This window comes from Canis aureus, chromosome 35 (genome assembly GCF_053574225.1).
Source record: "Canis aureus isolate CA01 chromosome 35, VMU_Caureus_v.1.0, whole genome shotgun sequence".
NCBI classification, from domain to species: domain Eukaryota; kingdom Metazoa; phylum Chordata; class Mammalia; order Carnivora; family Canidae; genus Canis; species Canis aureus.
In genome coordinates, this window is record NC_135645.1 from 15,456 (window position 1) to 32,480 (window position 17,025).

The window sequence follows — 17,025 nt, forward strand, 5'->3', positions numbered from 1 at the left end:
CACACACGTGCACATGCACACACGCGCACACACACGCTATTCCAGGGCCGCATGAGGCGCCGTGCCCCCACCGTGCCTCTCACTCGGGATGGCTGGGGACAGAGGGCGGAACAGAGGACACGAACCTGGCCCTCCCACAGCAGGCATTGGCCAGAGACACATGGCCCACATCAAGTCCAAGCTCTTCCTTTGCTGGAGCCATGGGGGACTTCTCCTCGTCCCCTCAGAGCCCCGCTCACAGCCACCGGCGAGCGTGGGCCCAGCTGGCTCCACGGACGCCGGGCAGGAAGGGGTCTTTGAGGCCCCCCTGGGTTATGGGCCTGGGCAGGTCCCTGAAGTGGTGCAGAGACTCCCGTGGGTGCTCTTTCCTGAAACGGCCCTAGCTGTGGCCCGGCTGTGAGAGGGATCGGCGACCCGGGGCTCGACCCGTCGGGAAAGCCCTCCGCTGTGCAGCCGGGTCCCCGGCCATCTCCACCTCTCGCCTGTGGCTCCAGCACCAAGGAACTGCTTGTCATTGTCCCAAAGCTCCATGTCTCTTCAGCACCCTGGCTTGGGGGGGCCGCGTCTCCACCCGGAATCCCCCCAACGCCTTGCCGCACGCACATGCCAGCTCCCGCCGTCTTTAACTCAGGGCAGCGGCCTGAGCAGTGGGCCTGGCCAGGGACGTGAGGGTGGCAGGAGGCATGGCCCCCAGGGTGCGCTGGCTGGTGGGGCGCTGGCATGGTCGTGGGAGACACCTGACCACTCACTGTCCTACCAGGCTGTCCCGTAGGGCAGGACACGCAGCATCGCCGGGACAAGTGTGTCCACAGGCCGCGAGGTGTCGGTGACGGCCGGGGACCCGCAGGGACCGCAGGCCCCCGCCAGCCACCCCTCGGGCGCGGGCACCCAGGGGCCTGGCACTGGCCCAGAACTGCAGGAGACAGAAGGCTCTGCGGCACCGAGTCTAGGCCCTCCGCCGTCCCTTGTCCCCTCCCGGCGGGCGCCGGGGTGTGACTTCCAGCGAGGACTGCAGGGACAGCACGGAGCCCCCGAGGAGCAGCAGGAGCCCGGCCGCTGCATGGGCCTGGCCGCGTGGAGAGCTGAACGGTCTGCAGAAGCAGACGTGGGGGAGCTGAGAGCGCAGTGCAAGGGAGACGTCACTGCCGGCTCACGCTGAGCTAAATCGCCTGGGTTTGGGCAGCGCCAGACTCTCCAGTACCCACAGTAGGTTTGTACTTCTGAGAACCCAGGTGCGTTGTTCCGGGGACCTTACGTGAATGCGCTCACTCCCCCTTCTCCAACAGCACGGTCAGTGGGCACCGCTATGCCCACAATCCACGGTGTGGAGGAGGAAACTGAGGCACAGGCGGCTACAGTCACTGCTCCAAGGTTACACTGCTGGCTAGTGGCAGGGAATCACCCAACTGAGGAGCATTCGACACATCAGGCCGGGGGGCCCCACCTGTCGGAAGGAGGTGCTTTGGGATGACCTGGCCGCCCTCGCACTGCAAGAAAACAAGGCAGTGTGCATCCAGCTTGTTTCTTCAGAATCTATGGGGGGCATGAGGAAAAACACCAAGAACAAGAGACCCTATGAAATGAGACCCTCTTCTTCTGTGCAGTGTGTGGCTCCTCTTATTCATGAGCCACCCAGGGTACTCTAGCGGTTTGGTCTGCCGAAGCTGGCATTCGCTCCACTGCCCTGGGTCTAGCTATACAAACGCTGTGAGACCCCACACGGGACAACATCGAGCCCAAGCTTTCAGCCTTGGCTGAGCATTAGATGTCCCTGCGGGACTTAGGAATAAGACTGCTCTCTGGGTCCCCCCAGGCTGATTGAATCAAATCCCCGGGAGTGGGGGCTGCCCTGGTACCTGTTGTTGGGGTTGGCTTAACGTCCCCAGGTGATTCTGAGGTTCAATCAGCATCAAGAACCAGACTCCCGGGGTGCCTGGGTGGTCAGCCCATTAAGTGTCTGCCTTGGGTTCAGATCACGGTCTCATGGTCCTGGGATGGAGCCCATGCCTGGCCCCTTGGTCAGCGGAGAGTCTGCTTCTCCCTCTCCCTCTCCACCTGCTTGTACACGCTCTCTCTCTCTCAGATAATCAAAAAATCTTTAGAAGAAGAAGAGGAGGAGGAAGAAGAGGAAGAAGAACCACCAAACTCCCGGGGCGCCTGGGTGGCTCAGTCAGTAGGTGTCCAGCTCTTGGTTTCGCCTCCGGTCGTGGTCTCCGGGTCATGAAATCGGTTGGTCTCCATGCTCGGCGAGGCGTCTGTTGGGGTTCTCTCGCTCCCTCTCACTCAGCCCCCCGCCAAGTGCTCTCACTCACTAGCTCTCTCTCAAATAAACAAATAAATAAATCTTTAAAAAAGAACCAAACTGAGGAAAGGCCCAGAGAGGAGCCACGATTGGCCAGAGGCTGAAGATTAAGGAAGAGGGGAGCCAAGTGTCCTGATTTCAATTCCAGAACCCATCAGAGCTTTACTTTGCCCCAGACTGGGACAGCTGCAGCAGGAGACAGGCGGCAGGGCATGAAGCCTCCCGGGGTCGGGGGCGCCCTCGGAGCCTCGTCTCTGCTGCAGTCGTTCTGCCTGGAGGGATGCTCAGCGCCTCTGCTTCCCCTCAAGATCCTGTGGCCCCCTGCGTGGCGAGGACTTCTTCCACTGCAGACTTTGCCCTGGCCTCCCCCTGGCCCGGAGGAGCACCATCCTCTGGTTCCCCACCGCCTCCATGGTACCGTTTCCCCAACATTCGTCAGGTGGCTGGGCCGCCAGCTAAAACACTGCATACCCAACTGCAAATCATCTTGTAGTATACGTAGGTTCCATGCAACATGTATATGTTTATTTGCAAAAATCTGGCAATCCTACCCAAAAGAGCACAGTGACTCTGGTCTCACCGAGCCAACTTGAAAGGGAAAAGAAGCAGCTTGCTCAGACGACACAGCCCCTGGCTGTTGGCCAGAGCTCTTTTCCCCAACATCACTCAGCACAATTATACTGTAATTTAATAAAGAGTTAGAGTTTGGGGGAAAATATAATTAAGAGAAATGTCACTCGATTATCTTGTTCCTTTATCTCTGGCAGCAGATGCCTGAGTGGGCGGTGAGCTGTAGTTCAGACAGGTGGTCACTGGACGGAGGCCGTGAAGTCCCGGAGGTGCCGGGTGCGGCGGTGCTCTCCCCGGAGAGGACGCATCCCCCGCAGAGGGAAGGCCGAGGCCTTGCGCAGCTGGCCCGGGCCGGGCAGGACGGCACAGCGCGGCTGGCGTTACAGGACTTCAGGTCTCAGACATCGGGCCTCGGCCTTCCTGAGGGAAGCTGAACCCAATGAATCTGGGAGCCTGTTCCTTCGGCAAATCTGCTGAACGACCTTCCATCCCCTTAGAATTTATGGTGATTCTGATTTGAGCCTCGGGAAGCACGTTTTTTAAAAGAGCATCACTGGGCATGAGGGAGGAGGGACACTTCCTTGTCTGACGCGGACATGTGCCCCTGTCTTCCCCCAAACCTGTCCCTGCCCCTGGTGATGGCTTCACTGTCCTCCCACCCAGAAGCCAGGACACGTGCACCCTTCTCTGACCTCTCCTGGCAGACCACGAGTGAGTTCCTGGAGGGCCTGCCATACATCAGATTCACTTCTCCCTCCCTCACCCCGGCATTTCCCCCGACCCGTCCACACTGCAGGCAGGAGAACCAGGCAGGAGCTGCATATGATTCGGTCTGGGGAGACAAAGAGCCTCCTCGGGCTGGGAACAGGAAGGGGGAATGGACAGAGGGGTGCTCAGAAGCATTCGCTGACCGGTAGGCCAATGAGGATCAAGGCTGAGAAGAGACCAGAGACCACACCCGGCTCCTGGGCTTGGCGACCTGCTGGAGGGGAATCCAGGAGGAACGGGGAGCAGGTCTGTTCCACACGGGTTTGTGGCTGAATGATCAGACACGGGGCTGCAGGTTGTCGTGCATCCCGCCCATGAACCTGAGATGGAGATGTGGGTTGTCACGCATCCCATCCCAGGGACATACATGCACAAGATTCCCCAGGGAGACCGAACAACAGGCCCCTGGGGGGCACCAGCATGGAGGAGGTGCCTGGGAGACCGAAGGGGTGGCTGGGCTCTTAGGGAGTGGTGTCCTGCCAACCAGAGGAGGACTGGTGCAGAGAGCTGAGGCCCACTGAGGCAGATGCACCAGAAAGCCGACAACTGAAGCGCCTCCAGGCCTCAGCTCCGTATGCCCTGCGCCTAGTGCCCCCCTGGCCGAGCCTCTATAGCCACGGTGACCCTCACAGAGCCACAGCTCGACTTCAAGTCCCACCCCTGGCTGGCATTATATGTCATCCCCGGGGGGCCCGACCCCTGCCTGGGAGACAGCTGGATGTTTAGCCAGCGACACCGGGCCTCGTCACAGGCAAGCACCACGGTGCCCTCGGGGTTGCTGTAGGTGCACCGGCTCCAGACAGCCCTCTCCTCCACCCCCAGGTCCCAGCTGCTCCCTGGGTCCCCGTGCTCCGGCCCCGGGGCCTGGAAGCCCAAGTGATCCCGAGTGACAGGACACACCAGCTGCTCCTCCTTTAGGGCAGGCAACACCTGGCCCTTCAGATAGGCGGGGCCCGCACAGTAGGTCTGGATGTTGAAGAGCCGGTCGCTGTACTGGTACAGCCACTGAAAGAGGTAGGCCAGGTGGCAGTCGCATTGCCAGGGGTTGCCGTGCAGGGCCAGGTTGAACAGGTTGTAGTTGCTGTCGAAGATGCCCGTGGGGAGTGTGGTCAGGAGGTTCCTAGACAGACTGAGCAGTTCCAGATTGGACAGGTTCTGGAAGAGGGCTGGGTGCAGGGCTGTCAGGTTGTTGCTGCCCAAGTAGAGCTTAACCAGCCCCTCAAGGCCTCTGAAGACGCCGGCCGGGAGGTGGGTAATGGCGTTGTGTGACAGCGTCAGGGAACTGAGGCTGGACAGGTTGGCAAAGGCGCCCTCGCTGACGGCCTCCAGCTTGTTGTAGGACAGAGACAGGACCAGCAGGCCAGGGGTAGGGGCGAAGAGGCCGGCGGGCAGCACCCGCAGCGCGTTCCCCTGCAGGCTCAGGAAGGTCAGGTTGCCCAGGGAGGAGAAGACCGACAGGGGCAGGTGCCCGATGGCATTGCGCTGCAGCCACAGCTGCTCCAGCCGGAAGAGCTGGGAGAACACCCCCGGGGGCAGCTCCGAGATGGAGTTGCCGTCCAGGAAGAGCTCCCGAAGGCTGTGCAGGCCACCGAACACGCCCGGGGGCAGGCCGGAGAGCGCGTTGTCGCTCAGCCTCAGGGTCTGCAGGCTGCCCAGGGGGTCAAACAGCCCCTCGGGCAAGTGGGCCAGCAGGTTCTGAGCCAGGTTGAGGCTCTGCAGACGCGTCAGAGGCTGGAAGAGCCTCCTGGGCAGGCTCTGGAGCCGGTTGCCCTGCAGCTGGAGAGACTCCAGGGCTTCCATGTGGCCGAAGAGGCCCTCGGGCAGAGCCTCCAGCAGGTTGAAGTTGAACGTGAACTTGCCCAGCGAGGTCAGGTTGGAGAAGGCGGCGGAGCTGAGGTTGGCGAAGGCTCCGCCCGTGACCTCAAGGTCCTGCAGCCTGGGCAGCCCCCCGAAGGCGTCCGGCCCGAGGTGCTGGAGCGGGGCGTTGAGGAAGACCACCTTGGTCAGGTTGGGGCTGCCGCTGAAGGCCCTGGACCCGAGCGCGCTGAGCGACGTCTCCACGAAGACGATGTCGGTGGCGAGCGGCGGGATGTCGGGCGGGACGGCAGCCAGCCCGGCGTCGGAGCAGAAGAGCTCCTGTGCGAAGCAGTCGCAGCCCGCAGGGCAGGGCCGGGCGCACCGGGCCAGGAGCAGGAGGCAGGCCCAGCGCAGCCAGGCCCGGGGCAGCATGTCCTGGTCCCGGGGAAGAGAGAGCACAGGTGACGCCTAATCAGGGCGTGAGGCCAGGGGGCGGCGGGGACGGCAGTGGGGATAGCGGGGACAGGGGCGGCAGCCTGGCGAGCTCCACGGGTGCAGGGCTCAGACTCCAACAGCGAGGGGCCACGGGGCCTGTCCCGGTCGCCGGGGGGTCAGGGGCAGGGCCCATGTCCCGGCCTCCTGGTGTCCCGTGTTCTCTCCAGGTGGGAGAGCGTGCAAATGAGGTCAAAAGGCATGGAAGCGAGGGAAGGGAGGGGACTGTGGGGTCTTGGAAGTTTGCAGGCAACGGGTAAAATGCGGGAGGTTATTAGCGCCTTGGAGAAGCTTCAACCATGACTCTGCCTGCGTTCCCGCCGCGGGAGGTTTCAGAGCCTCACTGTCTGCTCTCGTATTTCTGCCGGGGGTGACAGGCTCCTATCGTTTTTTCTTTTTTTTTTTTTAAAGATATTATTTATTTATTCATGAGAGACAACAGGGAGAGAGAGAGGCAGAGACACAGGCAGAGGGAGAAGCAGGCTCCATGCAGGGAGCCCGATGCAGGACTTGATCCCGGGACCCCAGGGTCAGGCCCTGGGCCAAAGGTGGGGCTAAACCGCTGGGCCCCTGGCTGCCCTGACGGGCTCCTATCTTGAATGCGTTGCCTGCTCCCTGCTCCTGCTGCCAAATGCTCTCCTCCTGCCCACCTGCCTCCCCAGCACCTTGGAGCCCTTGGAACTTTCCAACACTGTGTGGACAGGACGGTCCCAGATACGGGGATTCCACAGACCAGTAGGTTTTCGTTTTTTGGGTTTTAAGTAAGGAAAGAAGACCGAGGTTTTAGTTAGCTAAAAAAAAAAAAAAAAAAAAAAAAAAAAAAATTAATGTAAGCATCCAACCCCAGGTCACAAATGGGTGTTGCCATGTACAGGTGTGTCTTATGGCTCAATTTTTTTCTTATATATGAACCACTAGCCAATATGTAAAAATTGAGGAATATCACATTAAAAAGTCCAGATTTCAGGGATCCCTGGGTGGCGCAGTGGTTTAGCGCCTGCCTTTGGCCCAGGGCGCGATCCTGGAGACCCGGGATCGAATCCCACGTCGGGCTCCCAGTACATGGAGCCTGCTTCTCCCTCTGCCTATGTCTCTGCCTCTCTCTCTCTCTGTGTGACTATCATAAATAAATTTAAAAAAAAAATTTAAAAAAATAAAAATAAAAATAAATAAATAAATAAAAATAAAAATTAAAAAAAAAAAAAAAGTCCAGATTTCAGGATGATTTAGGAGCAGCGGCTCACATTCCCGCACGACCTGACCAATGGGGCTCAGCTGCCCCACCAGGGGGTGTGCACCCCCTGGGCACTACTGCTCCCACCCATCATTTACGGGGCGTGTAGCGGCACAAGTCCGTGAGTTCCGGTACCGGCTGCACCACATTCCAGCCGTGTGACCTTGGGCATGTCACTGAATCCGGCTTCCTCACTCTCCTTATCTGTAGAACCGGGTAGCAATAGTGCCTACCACCGCGTCAGGGTAAGTGCGAGGGTTGACTGAGGAAACGTAGGCAACGCTTTTAGATCAGTGTCTGACATAAAGTGAGAAATTAATAAATTGTGTTAATTATTGTTAAAGATTGTAAGCCACCGTCGTAACAGAAGGGTTATTTGAACACCAAAAAAGTAGGAAGAATAGAGTGGCCTTTAGATAGAATATATTTGGCTTTACTAAAAAAGACACGAAGGAACGAAAGAAGAGAGAGAGAGAGATGGGAGGCAAAGAGAGAAGGAGGAAGGAAGAAAGACAGAAAAAAACCTTTGAACAACATGACCCTAGTTTTCTCAATTTACCTGCCCCCAGTAAGCACCGGAGGCAGCTTGGTGCTGGGGCATCTTGGCTCCAAAGCCCTCTTGCCGGCTGCCTCTCTGCTGCCCTTGGCTGGCTGCCTCCTCCATCCGAACGGCTCCCCATGGGCAAACAGTGCTTACGAAAGCTCCCTAACCCCGCTCCCATTCAGGCACTCAATAATCTGATTTTTCCAGGAATTTTCCTGCCTAATCAATAGAGCAGGGACCGTTTCTCCCACAGAAAGCACACACCCACCCCTCGGGGCTCCTCCGCGGTTGCAGAGATACTGCGTGAGCCCCAGGAAGTAGGAGGGAAGGGCTCCGCTGTAACGACCGCGCCTGCCATCACGACACCGGAGTCCGGATCCTAGACGGACAGCCTCGAGGCAACAGAGCCGCGGGCTGAAGCTGCGCTCTGTAACCCTGTCTGGGGTTGAGAAGCAAGGGGCACACATGGGTCTGAGGTTGCTACAGATAGGAAGAGGGCCCTGGCTGCAGAAGGAAGAGGTGGCCAGGGCAGCCCGGGGGGCTCAGTGGTTGAGCATCTGCCTTCGGCCCAGGGCGTGACCCTGGAGACCCTGGATTGATTCCCAAGTCGGGCTCCCTGCGTGGAGCCTGCTTCTCCCTCTGCCTGTGTCTCTGCCCACCCCCCCTCTGTCTCTATGAATAAATAAAAAATATTTTATAAATAAATAAATAAGCCATAATGCATAATAATGCATAGTGATGTGCCAGTCCCCTTTCTTGTTAACTCCTTTGCTCCTTGGCTCCCAAAGGCAGATCCAGAAAAAAAAAAACTTCCACTAGAACGGCCACATACAAGGGACCTCACCTAGTCTGTCCCCACATGCCTAAGGGCATGCACTGCTGTGACACGGTCAGCCTAGGGAGGATCGACCTGGGAGACAAGCGCCTGGGTACCTGAAGCAAGATTTAAAGTGCTGCCATAGGCTCCAGAGGTATGTGTCCCTTTGTTTTGCAAACTTCTCACCCCTTGGAGGTGTTGTGGTGGGAAGAGGGCCAGAACAGGGCCTCTGTGGTTCAGGAAGGAGAGAGCCCCATCTACGGGGTTGGAGGAAGCAGGGGATGGTACTCACAGTGAGGGTGCGGACGCGGGCCATTTCCCAGCTATCCACCCCCAGCCCAAGACTCATTCTCTTTGTGTCCTAGAGTCAGACAGTCTATGGCTACAGGCGTGGTCTCTAGCCCCCATTTGCTGTGTGGCCTTCCCTGAGTGGCTTAACCTCTCTGTGCTTCCATTTCCTTATCTTCAAACAGCAAACTTTAATTCTACCTATTTCACAGGGTTGTTCTGGGGATTGAATGAGAAAATATGTTGGAAGCTGCAAACCCAGAGCCTGGTGCACAGTGAGCGTTCATGACCTTGATTATTCGGAGCTCAGGCCAGTCCCAACTTTGCTCTAAAATTGTCACAGAGGTCAGCTATGGAAAACCTGCTGAGATCATCCAATCACCCCCTTTGTGGACCAGCAAGACGCCTCTCTATAGCACTTTCTCTGGCTGTTTCCTCCCAGCCAAGGGAAGCTTGTAATTGTTTTGTCCTTGGTTCGGGGCAGCACAGATTCTGATGGCTCTGGCCGGGATGCCCTAGACTTGGGCTCCTTTCCCAAGTGCCCTCAAGAGCAGGTCACTGGGGGCTCTGGAGATGGGAAGTGTTACTGCCGAGGCACTGTGGGGGCTGGCAGCACAAGGGACTGTGGGACAGGAGCCAGAAGATTCCTGCTTCTCATCTGAGAAACCACCTCCACATTTCTGCAGAGACCAGCAAATGCCCACAGAAAACGTTCCATAATTTCAGCAAGCCAGGGGAGTCTGTCTTTGGCAGGGGCAGGGGCAGGGGCAGGGGAGTGGTTGACTCGTTGCAAATGGACGTTTTCCTCTTCTCAAATTGCTTTTGGATTGATATGTTTCTGTGTGTGCCACAGGCTGGTCTGTCATCCACCACAGAGCCAACCCTCACTGCTTCCAGAGGGTGATGGGCGCCCAGAGCCGCAACCCCGAACTGTCAGAGGACTGCTGCTGCTGTACTCAGGGATGGCAATGTCCAGGTCTGCATCGCCAGCAGGGCTGGACTCTGCCCCTTGGGCCACAGTACCTCTCAGGGCAGGAAGAGGGGCATCACAGGCTCATCTGGAGCTCCTGACTGCTCCGTCCAGGTCCCCCCGGAAGTCCTGCCGCTCCTTGGACCCCGGGCTCCCTTCCTGGGCTCCTGCCTCTGCCCCCACCCCACCTGTGCAGCGGGCTGGCCCTCCACCTGCTGCCCACTGTGTCCCAGGCAGTGAATTAACCCCTAGTGCCTGGCTTCTGCATTTGTAAATTGAGAACAATCACGACAGCAACACTACCACCTAAATCACAGTTTTGTTAGAGTTGTGGTAATTAAATGAGATAACTGGCATTGAGTTTGTGATACAGCGATATAGTAAGAAATATATATTTGGTCTTTGTCCTGGGTCCTGCCACAGAGCTCCAAAAACCCTTGAAATTTCCTGAGAGATAACAGAGGATTGTCTTTTATTATTCATAATGAGACCCTTTCAACCCACACACTTATATAAATGGAGTGACTCTCAATGGGCCCCTAGATAAGCTTCAGATTATACAGTTCAGAGGTAGCAGCTACCTCCGAAAAAGAGAATTGTGAGTGATTTTAATTCTTTCCTTTTGCTTTATCGTATGTTTTCTACAGTTTCTAAAAATAATAATAAGTAGGTCACCTTTGTAATAAGGTTGAAAATCATAAAAATTCAGATAATCATGTAAAACACACAACCCAGTTCCAAAGACATCATTCGGGCTTCCTGGATTGCTCTCCTCCCTTGCAATTACATTGCGAAACCTCAAAAGAGCCTGTCAGCAGAGCGTAATCAGAGAAGCCTGAACTGAGCACTGTCCTTTATTCAGATGCTTCCCGTGCTTTGCCACCTCTACCTCCCCTTCTACCGCCCTCTCCATTTTAGAATGTCCCCGTATCTCCCCATTTCCCCTGTATTCACACCTTCCCCGGGAAGCCGTCCTTGCCTGCATCTCCTGTGGATCCCATAGGTCATTCTCATCCTCAGTTGAATGTTTGGGTCCTTCTGCTCTAACTTCTGGTCGTTTGCACCCACCTGCCTGCGAGCTGCTGGGGCTGGGCATGCCTCCTGCAGCCTGTCTTGCCTGGCCGTACACCCCGCAGCTGTCCCAGAGCGGGGCCGAGTGTGGTGCGCTGAGTTGAACTCAGTGTGTCTGGGGCTCTTGGTCCCCTATAATCACACCTTGTGTTCCTTGTGCTTAGTGGAGCGGGGAAGCACTTGAGCTCTCCCAGGGCTGTGACCCAGGTTCAAATTCCGACACTGCTCCCTACAGGCTCCGTGGGCTTGGGCAGGTCACTCCTCCTCTCCAAGCTTCAGCTCTCCCACGCATGATTGTAACCTCATCCTTCAGGGTTAAAATTTGTCCCCAGGTGGATAATATATATGCTTATGCTGGATAATAAATACAAAGCACTTAACACAATACCTAGCAAATAGTAAATGTTCGATAAAAGGTAGCTACGTATAGATTTCATTCCTAGAGTGACTCTATCAACTAAACCAGGTCTCAAAGGGAAGCGACAGGCTGGCATAAACCAGGCATAAAGGAGGAGGGAACCAGGCAAACCTGGACACACGCTAGTCCTGCTTATCCCACCATTCACTTTGTGCTCCCAGAGCACACGGACCAGGTCACCTTTATCTCAGGACGTCCTTGCTGCCACCTGCCTCCTGTCTCAGACCAGCACCACCCTGCCTGGGTACCGAGGGGGCTTCTCCCCCCATGGCAGAGGACAGGAACAGTGTATCCTGCTTGGGGCTGGGGACAGGCTCTGAGCCTGAGAGAAGTAACCTGTCCCTTTCCTGCCCTGCAGCCAGGATCCAAGGCAAGATTCCTGCCACATCCCCACAGACCCCAGGAGACCTACCGTGAGGGGCTGAGTGGATGCTCCCCAGAAGCTCTGGCTCTTCCTAGGGAGCAGAAGTGTGTCTGGTGTGGTCTATGGTCAGTGTGAGCCCAGCAGCCCCAGCGGTGATCAAAGTTCCGGGCAGAGGTTCCTCCCCTCACATGGACTAAGTGTTCCCGGAATGTCACCAGGGTCACAGGCAGGAGAAGAGAATATGGGGCAAGACCTCTGAAGATTAACCAAATGACCCTGAACTGGTTCCATGGACAGATGGCCACTGAGGCCAAAATCCAGCTAAGATCACAGGCCTGGCCACTTTAGGACTCTAGAAAGTTCCCAGTAGGCTGATCCAGGGGTGAGGACCGAGGCCTGGGGTCCACGCTTACCTCCCCTCCTGGCAAAAGGTCAGTCTGGTGCCAGGAGCCTGACCTCGGCCGAACGGCTGGCCACAGGTACCTGCGTGGCTCTCGATGGCAGGAGGAATCCTAAGGATTGTGGCTTGTTCCTTGATTTGTTTGCTTCATAAACTAGCTTTTTAAATCCTGAGTTAGAAGAGGAGAGATGGAAGGAGGTAAGTTTGGACCCAATATGGAGAGGCACACTCTCCCTGTGGGGCTAGCCAGGGGTGGAAGAAGTTGCTTTGGAAAATAGTGGTTTCCTGTCTAGGGATGTTCTTCCAAGGGCTGCAGAATGAGGTGTGGTGTGTGTGTGTGTGCGTGTGTGTGCGCGTAGGTGAGTGTGTACATGTCTTAAGGGGTGCAGAGTGAAGGCATGACCAAGATAAGCAGTCTCAGATCATTTTCAATGTCCGGAGTCTACCATTCAAAGTAGACTGATGGTGGGGGCACCTGGGTGGCTCAGTGGCTGACCTTTGGCTCAGGGAGTGACCCTGGGGTCCTGGGATCGAGTCCCACATCGGGCTGCCTGCGAGGGGCCTGCTTCTCCCTCTGCCTGTGTCTCTGCCTCTCTGTGTCTCTCAGGAATAAATAAATAAAATCTTTTTAAAAAACAAAAACAGGGATCTCTGGGTGGCACAGCGGTTTGGCGCCTGCCTTTGGCCCAGGGTGCGATCCTGGAGACCCAGGATCGAGTCCCACATCAGGCTCCTGGTGCATGGAGCCTGCTTCTCCCTCTGCCTATGTCTCTGCCTCTCTCTCTCTCTGTGACTATCATAAATAAATAAATAAATAAATAAACAAAAAAAACAAAAACAAAGTAGGCTGATGGCTTTAAAAGTCTTTGCATGATACTAATATTTATCTCGAGGGGGGCAGGCAAGAAGCCGCAGGAGGAGGGTCCCACCAACTTACCTAGACAACTTTCGAAACAACCTGAACACCCACAAATTCAACCGAGATGTAAAGAGAGAGCAGCTGGAGGCTACAGAGAGAAAAGGGCTCACTTCTAAAAGTAGGAGGGCGGAGAAAAAAAAAAGAAATGCAATGGGGGAGGGCACGGCGCCCAGAAGGGGAGGCCTCTGGCGAGCACCCGGAGCTGGGAACTCTGCCCTTGGCCTGGTTCCCGATTGAGAAGGCTCAGCAGGGAACAGGGCCGGGACTGGCAGGAGTGCAGGGGAGCCTCCGGTTCCCCAGGTGCTGGGGGGGGGGGCACGGGGGGAGCATGGGGGGAGCAAGGAGGGCGGCACGGTGGGTGGAACACGGGGGGGGCACGGGGTCACGGGGGGAGCACGGGGGGAGCACGGGGGGCGACATGGGGGAGCATGGGGGGCACGGAGGGAGCATGGGGCGAGCACAGGGGGAGCATGGGGGGGAGCACGGGGGCGGCACGGTGGGGGGAGCACGGGGGGCACGGGGTCACGGGGGGAGCACGGGGGGGTAGCACGGGGGTAGCACGGGGGGCATGGGGGGCACGGAGGGAGCACGGGGGGAGCACGGAGGGAGCACGGGGCGAGCACAGGGGGAGCATGGGGGGAGAGCACGGGGGCGGCACGGAGGGGCATAGGGGGGAGCACGGGGGTGGCATGGGGGGGCACGGGGGGAGCACGGGGCGAGCACGGGGGAGCATGGGGGGAGCACGGGGGGCGGCACGGTGGTGGGAGCACGGAGGGCACGGGGGCACGGGCAGAGCATGGGGGGAGCACGGGGGGAGCACGGAGGGAGCACGGGGGGGAACACAGGGGGCGGCACGGTGGGGGGAGCATGGAGGGAGCACGGGGGGGAGCACGGAGGGAGCATGAGCGGCCTTCGCCCCCAAGCCGCAGGGGGCGGAGGCGCAGGACTGCGAGGCCTCCCCTCTTCCCCTCTCACCCCCCACCCCCCCACCCCCATGCTCCCTCCCCTCACTCCACCCCCTCCCCTCCCCCTACTCCACCCCTCCCCCTCCCACCCTACCCCCACCCCTACGCTCCCTCTCATGCCCACTCCCACCCTCCCCCACCCCTCCCTCTCACACCCCCACCCTCCCACCACCCTTTCTCACCGCCCCCCCCCGCGCCCCACTGTGCAGCCCGAGTGTGGCCGGGTCGCGGTGGGGACTCCTGAGCGGACACGGGCCACCCCCACTCCTGTCTCAGTGCGACTCCTTTTCACAGGAGGCTAAAAATTTCCAATTCTTTTTCTTTTCCCACCTTAAGGTCAATACTTGACCAACTCTTCATTTGTAAGTTTTTTCCTTTCTCTCATATTTCTACAATTACATGCCTTAGATGAATTTTTCACTTCTGGATTCCCTTCAATGTGTTCAATTTAATTTGGGGAGCTACGCGGGATATGGGTATTTGTTTGTTTTCTTTGTCTCCTTCCCTTTTACCATGGAGGCAGTTAGTGCCTCCTAAGGCGCAGACCAAAATACACCCAGAACCAAGCGGAACACCGAGTGGCCCATTCTGACAGATTATATTCCCTCTTCCTTCCCCTCCTGGCCTCTTCTTTTATCTTATGTTTTCGTGGTCGATGTTGGTCACTGTAAGCATTGCCGGTTTCTATAAATTTGGGATTGAGCGTCTTCTAACATACAGAACAAAATACATGCAGAACCAAGAGGATCACCCTCTAGGTCCCCTCGGGGAAACTACATGCTCCCTCCACTACCATTTCCTCACCACCACCATCCCCCCCTTTTCTTCTTTTCTTCTCATTTTTCTTCTTCTTCTTTGCTTTTGGTTTTGGTTTTTTATTTTTACTACTTTGTTTTAAAATTTGTTTTTCAGGGACGCCAGGGTGGCTCAGAGATTGAGCATCCACCTTCGGTTCGGGCCATGATTCGGGGGTCCTGGGATCGAGTCCCACATGGATCAGGCTCCCCACAGGGACCTTGTTTCTGCCTCACTCTATGTCTCTCATGAATAAGTGAATAAATTAAAAAAATTTTTTTCACGTTAGTGGTCTTTTTGTTTTCTTTTGTTCTGTTCTTTTTCTTTTATTTTCTGGTCTCTGACCTCTTCGGAATCATCTAGGGTGTGTTTTACTTGATATTTTTGACTCAGCTCGCTCATACTGCCACTGTGCACTGGACAAAATGACTAGAAGGAAGAACTCACCACAAAAGAAAGAACAGGAAGCAATACTCTGCCACAGAATTACTGAATGTGGATTTAAATATGATGTCAGAAATTCAATTCAGAAGTACAAATATAAAGTTACTGGCAGCTCTGGAAAAAAAGCGTAGAGGACTCAAGAGACTTTGTTACTACAGAATTTAGATCTAATCAGGCCAAAATTAAAAATGATTTAACTGAAATGCAATCCAAACTGGATGCTCTAAGTGCTAGGGTTAATGAGGTGGAAGAGAATGTGAGTGCCATTGAAGACAAGTTGAAAAAAAAGAAAGAAAAAAAAAAGAAGACAAGTTAATGGTAAGGAAGGAAGCTGAGGAAAAAAAAGAAAAACAATTAAGAGCTCACGAGGAAAGGCTGAGATAAATAAATGACAGCTTGAGAAGCAAGAATATACATCTAATTAGGATTCCAGAAGAGGCTGAGAGAAATAGAGGACCCCAAGGTATATTTGAACAAATCATCGCTGAGAACTTCCCTAATCTTGGGAAGGAATCGGACATTCAGATCCAAGATGTAGAGAGGACCCCCGCCAAAAATCAATTCAACGCCTCGGCATTTAAGAGTGAAACTTGCAAATTTCAAAGATAAAGAGAAAATCCTTAAAGCACGTCAAGGCAAGAGATCCCTAACTTATAAGGGGAGAGATATCAGGTTAACAAAGACCTCTCCACAGACCTGGCAGGCCAGAAAGGGCTGGCAGGATATATTCAGGGTCCTACATGAGAAGAACATGCAGCCAAGAATACTGTGTCCAACAAAGCTGTCATTTAGAATAGGAGAGATAAAGAGCTTCCAGCATAGACAGAAACGAAAAGAATATGTGACCACCAAACTGGCTCTGCAAGAAATATTAAGGAGGACTCTGTAAAAGAAAGAGGGAGCCCCAAAAAACAATCCACAAAAACAGGGACTGAATAAGTAATATGATGACACTAAGTTCCTATCTTTCAGTAGTTACTCTGAAGGTGAATGGGCTAAACGATCCCATCAAAAGACATAGGATATTGGACTGGATAAAAAAGCAAGACCTGGGACTCCTGGGTGGTTCAGCAGTTGAGCGTCTGCCTTCGGTTCAGGACATGATCCTGGGGTCCTGGGATCGAGTCCCACATCGGGCTCCCTGCATAGAGCTTACTTTTCCCTCTGCCTGTGTCTCTACCTCTCTGTGTGTCACCTCATGAATAAATAAATAAAATCTTTAAAAAAAAAAAAGCAAGACCCACCTATATGCTGTCAACAAAGGACTCATTTTAGACCCAAGGACACCTCCAGCCTGAAAATGAAAGGGTGGAGAACCATTTACCATTCAAATGGTCCTCAAAAGAAAGCTGAGGTAGCCATCCTCATGTCAGATAAATTAAACTTTATACCAAAGACAGTAGAAAGATATGAAGAGTAAAACTAAATCATGCTTAAACAGTCTGTCCAAAAAAAACAAAAACAAAAAACAGTCTATCCAACAAGAAGACCTAACAGTCATGAATATTTATGTCCCTAATGTGGGAGCTGCCAAGTACATCAATCAATTAACAACCAAATTAAACAGATACTTAGATAATAACACACTAATAGTAGGCTTCAACATGGCACTTTCTGCAAGTGACAGATCTTCTAAGCAGAACATCAGCAAAGAAACAAGGCCCTTAAAATGATACACTGGACCAAAAAGACTTCAGGTATCACAGAACATTCCATCCGAATGCAACTGAATGCACACTCTTCTCAAGTGCACATGGAACTTTCTCAGGATAGACCACATACTGGGTCATAAGTCAGGTCTCAACTGATACCAAAAGACTGGGATTGTCCTCTGCATATTTTCAGACCACAATGCTCTGAAACTAAA

The 17,025-nt window shown here is 55.0% G+C and overlaps 1 protein-coding gene and 1 long non-coding RNA gene across 2 annotated transcripts; one reads left to right on the forward strand and one right to left on the reverse strand.

The window, feature by feature from the left end:
• Positions 1-3,298: 3,298 nt before the first annotated feature.
• LOC144305190 (uncharacterized) lies at positions 3,299-11,836 on the reverse strand. The gene is made up of 2 exons (XM_077883866.1): positions 11,684-11,836; positions 3,299-5,872 (listed from the first exon to the last, which is right to left on the reverse strand). Exon 2 carries the CDS (start codon positions 5,867-5,869, stop codon positions 4,226-4,228), a length of 1,644 nt encoding a protein of 547 aa, XP_077739992.1. The 5' UTR covers positions 5,870-5,872; positions 11,684-11,836; the 3' UTR covers positions 3,299-4,225.
• A 17-nt stretch (positions 11,837-11,853) lies between these two features.
• Positions 11,854-15,002, forward strand: LOC144305191 (uncharacterized). Its single transcript, XR_013372254.1, has 2 exons — positions 11,854-12,233; positions 14,832-15,002. It is a non-coding gene; the product is annotated as an uncharacterized LOC144305191 (long non-coding RNA).
• The last annotated feature ends 2,023 nt before the right edge of the window (positions 15,003-17,025 follow it).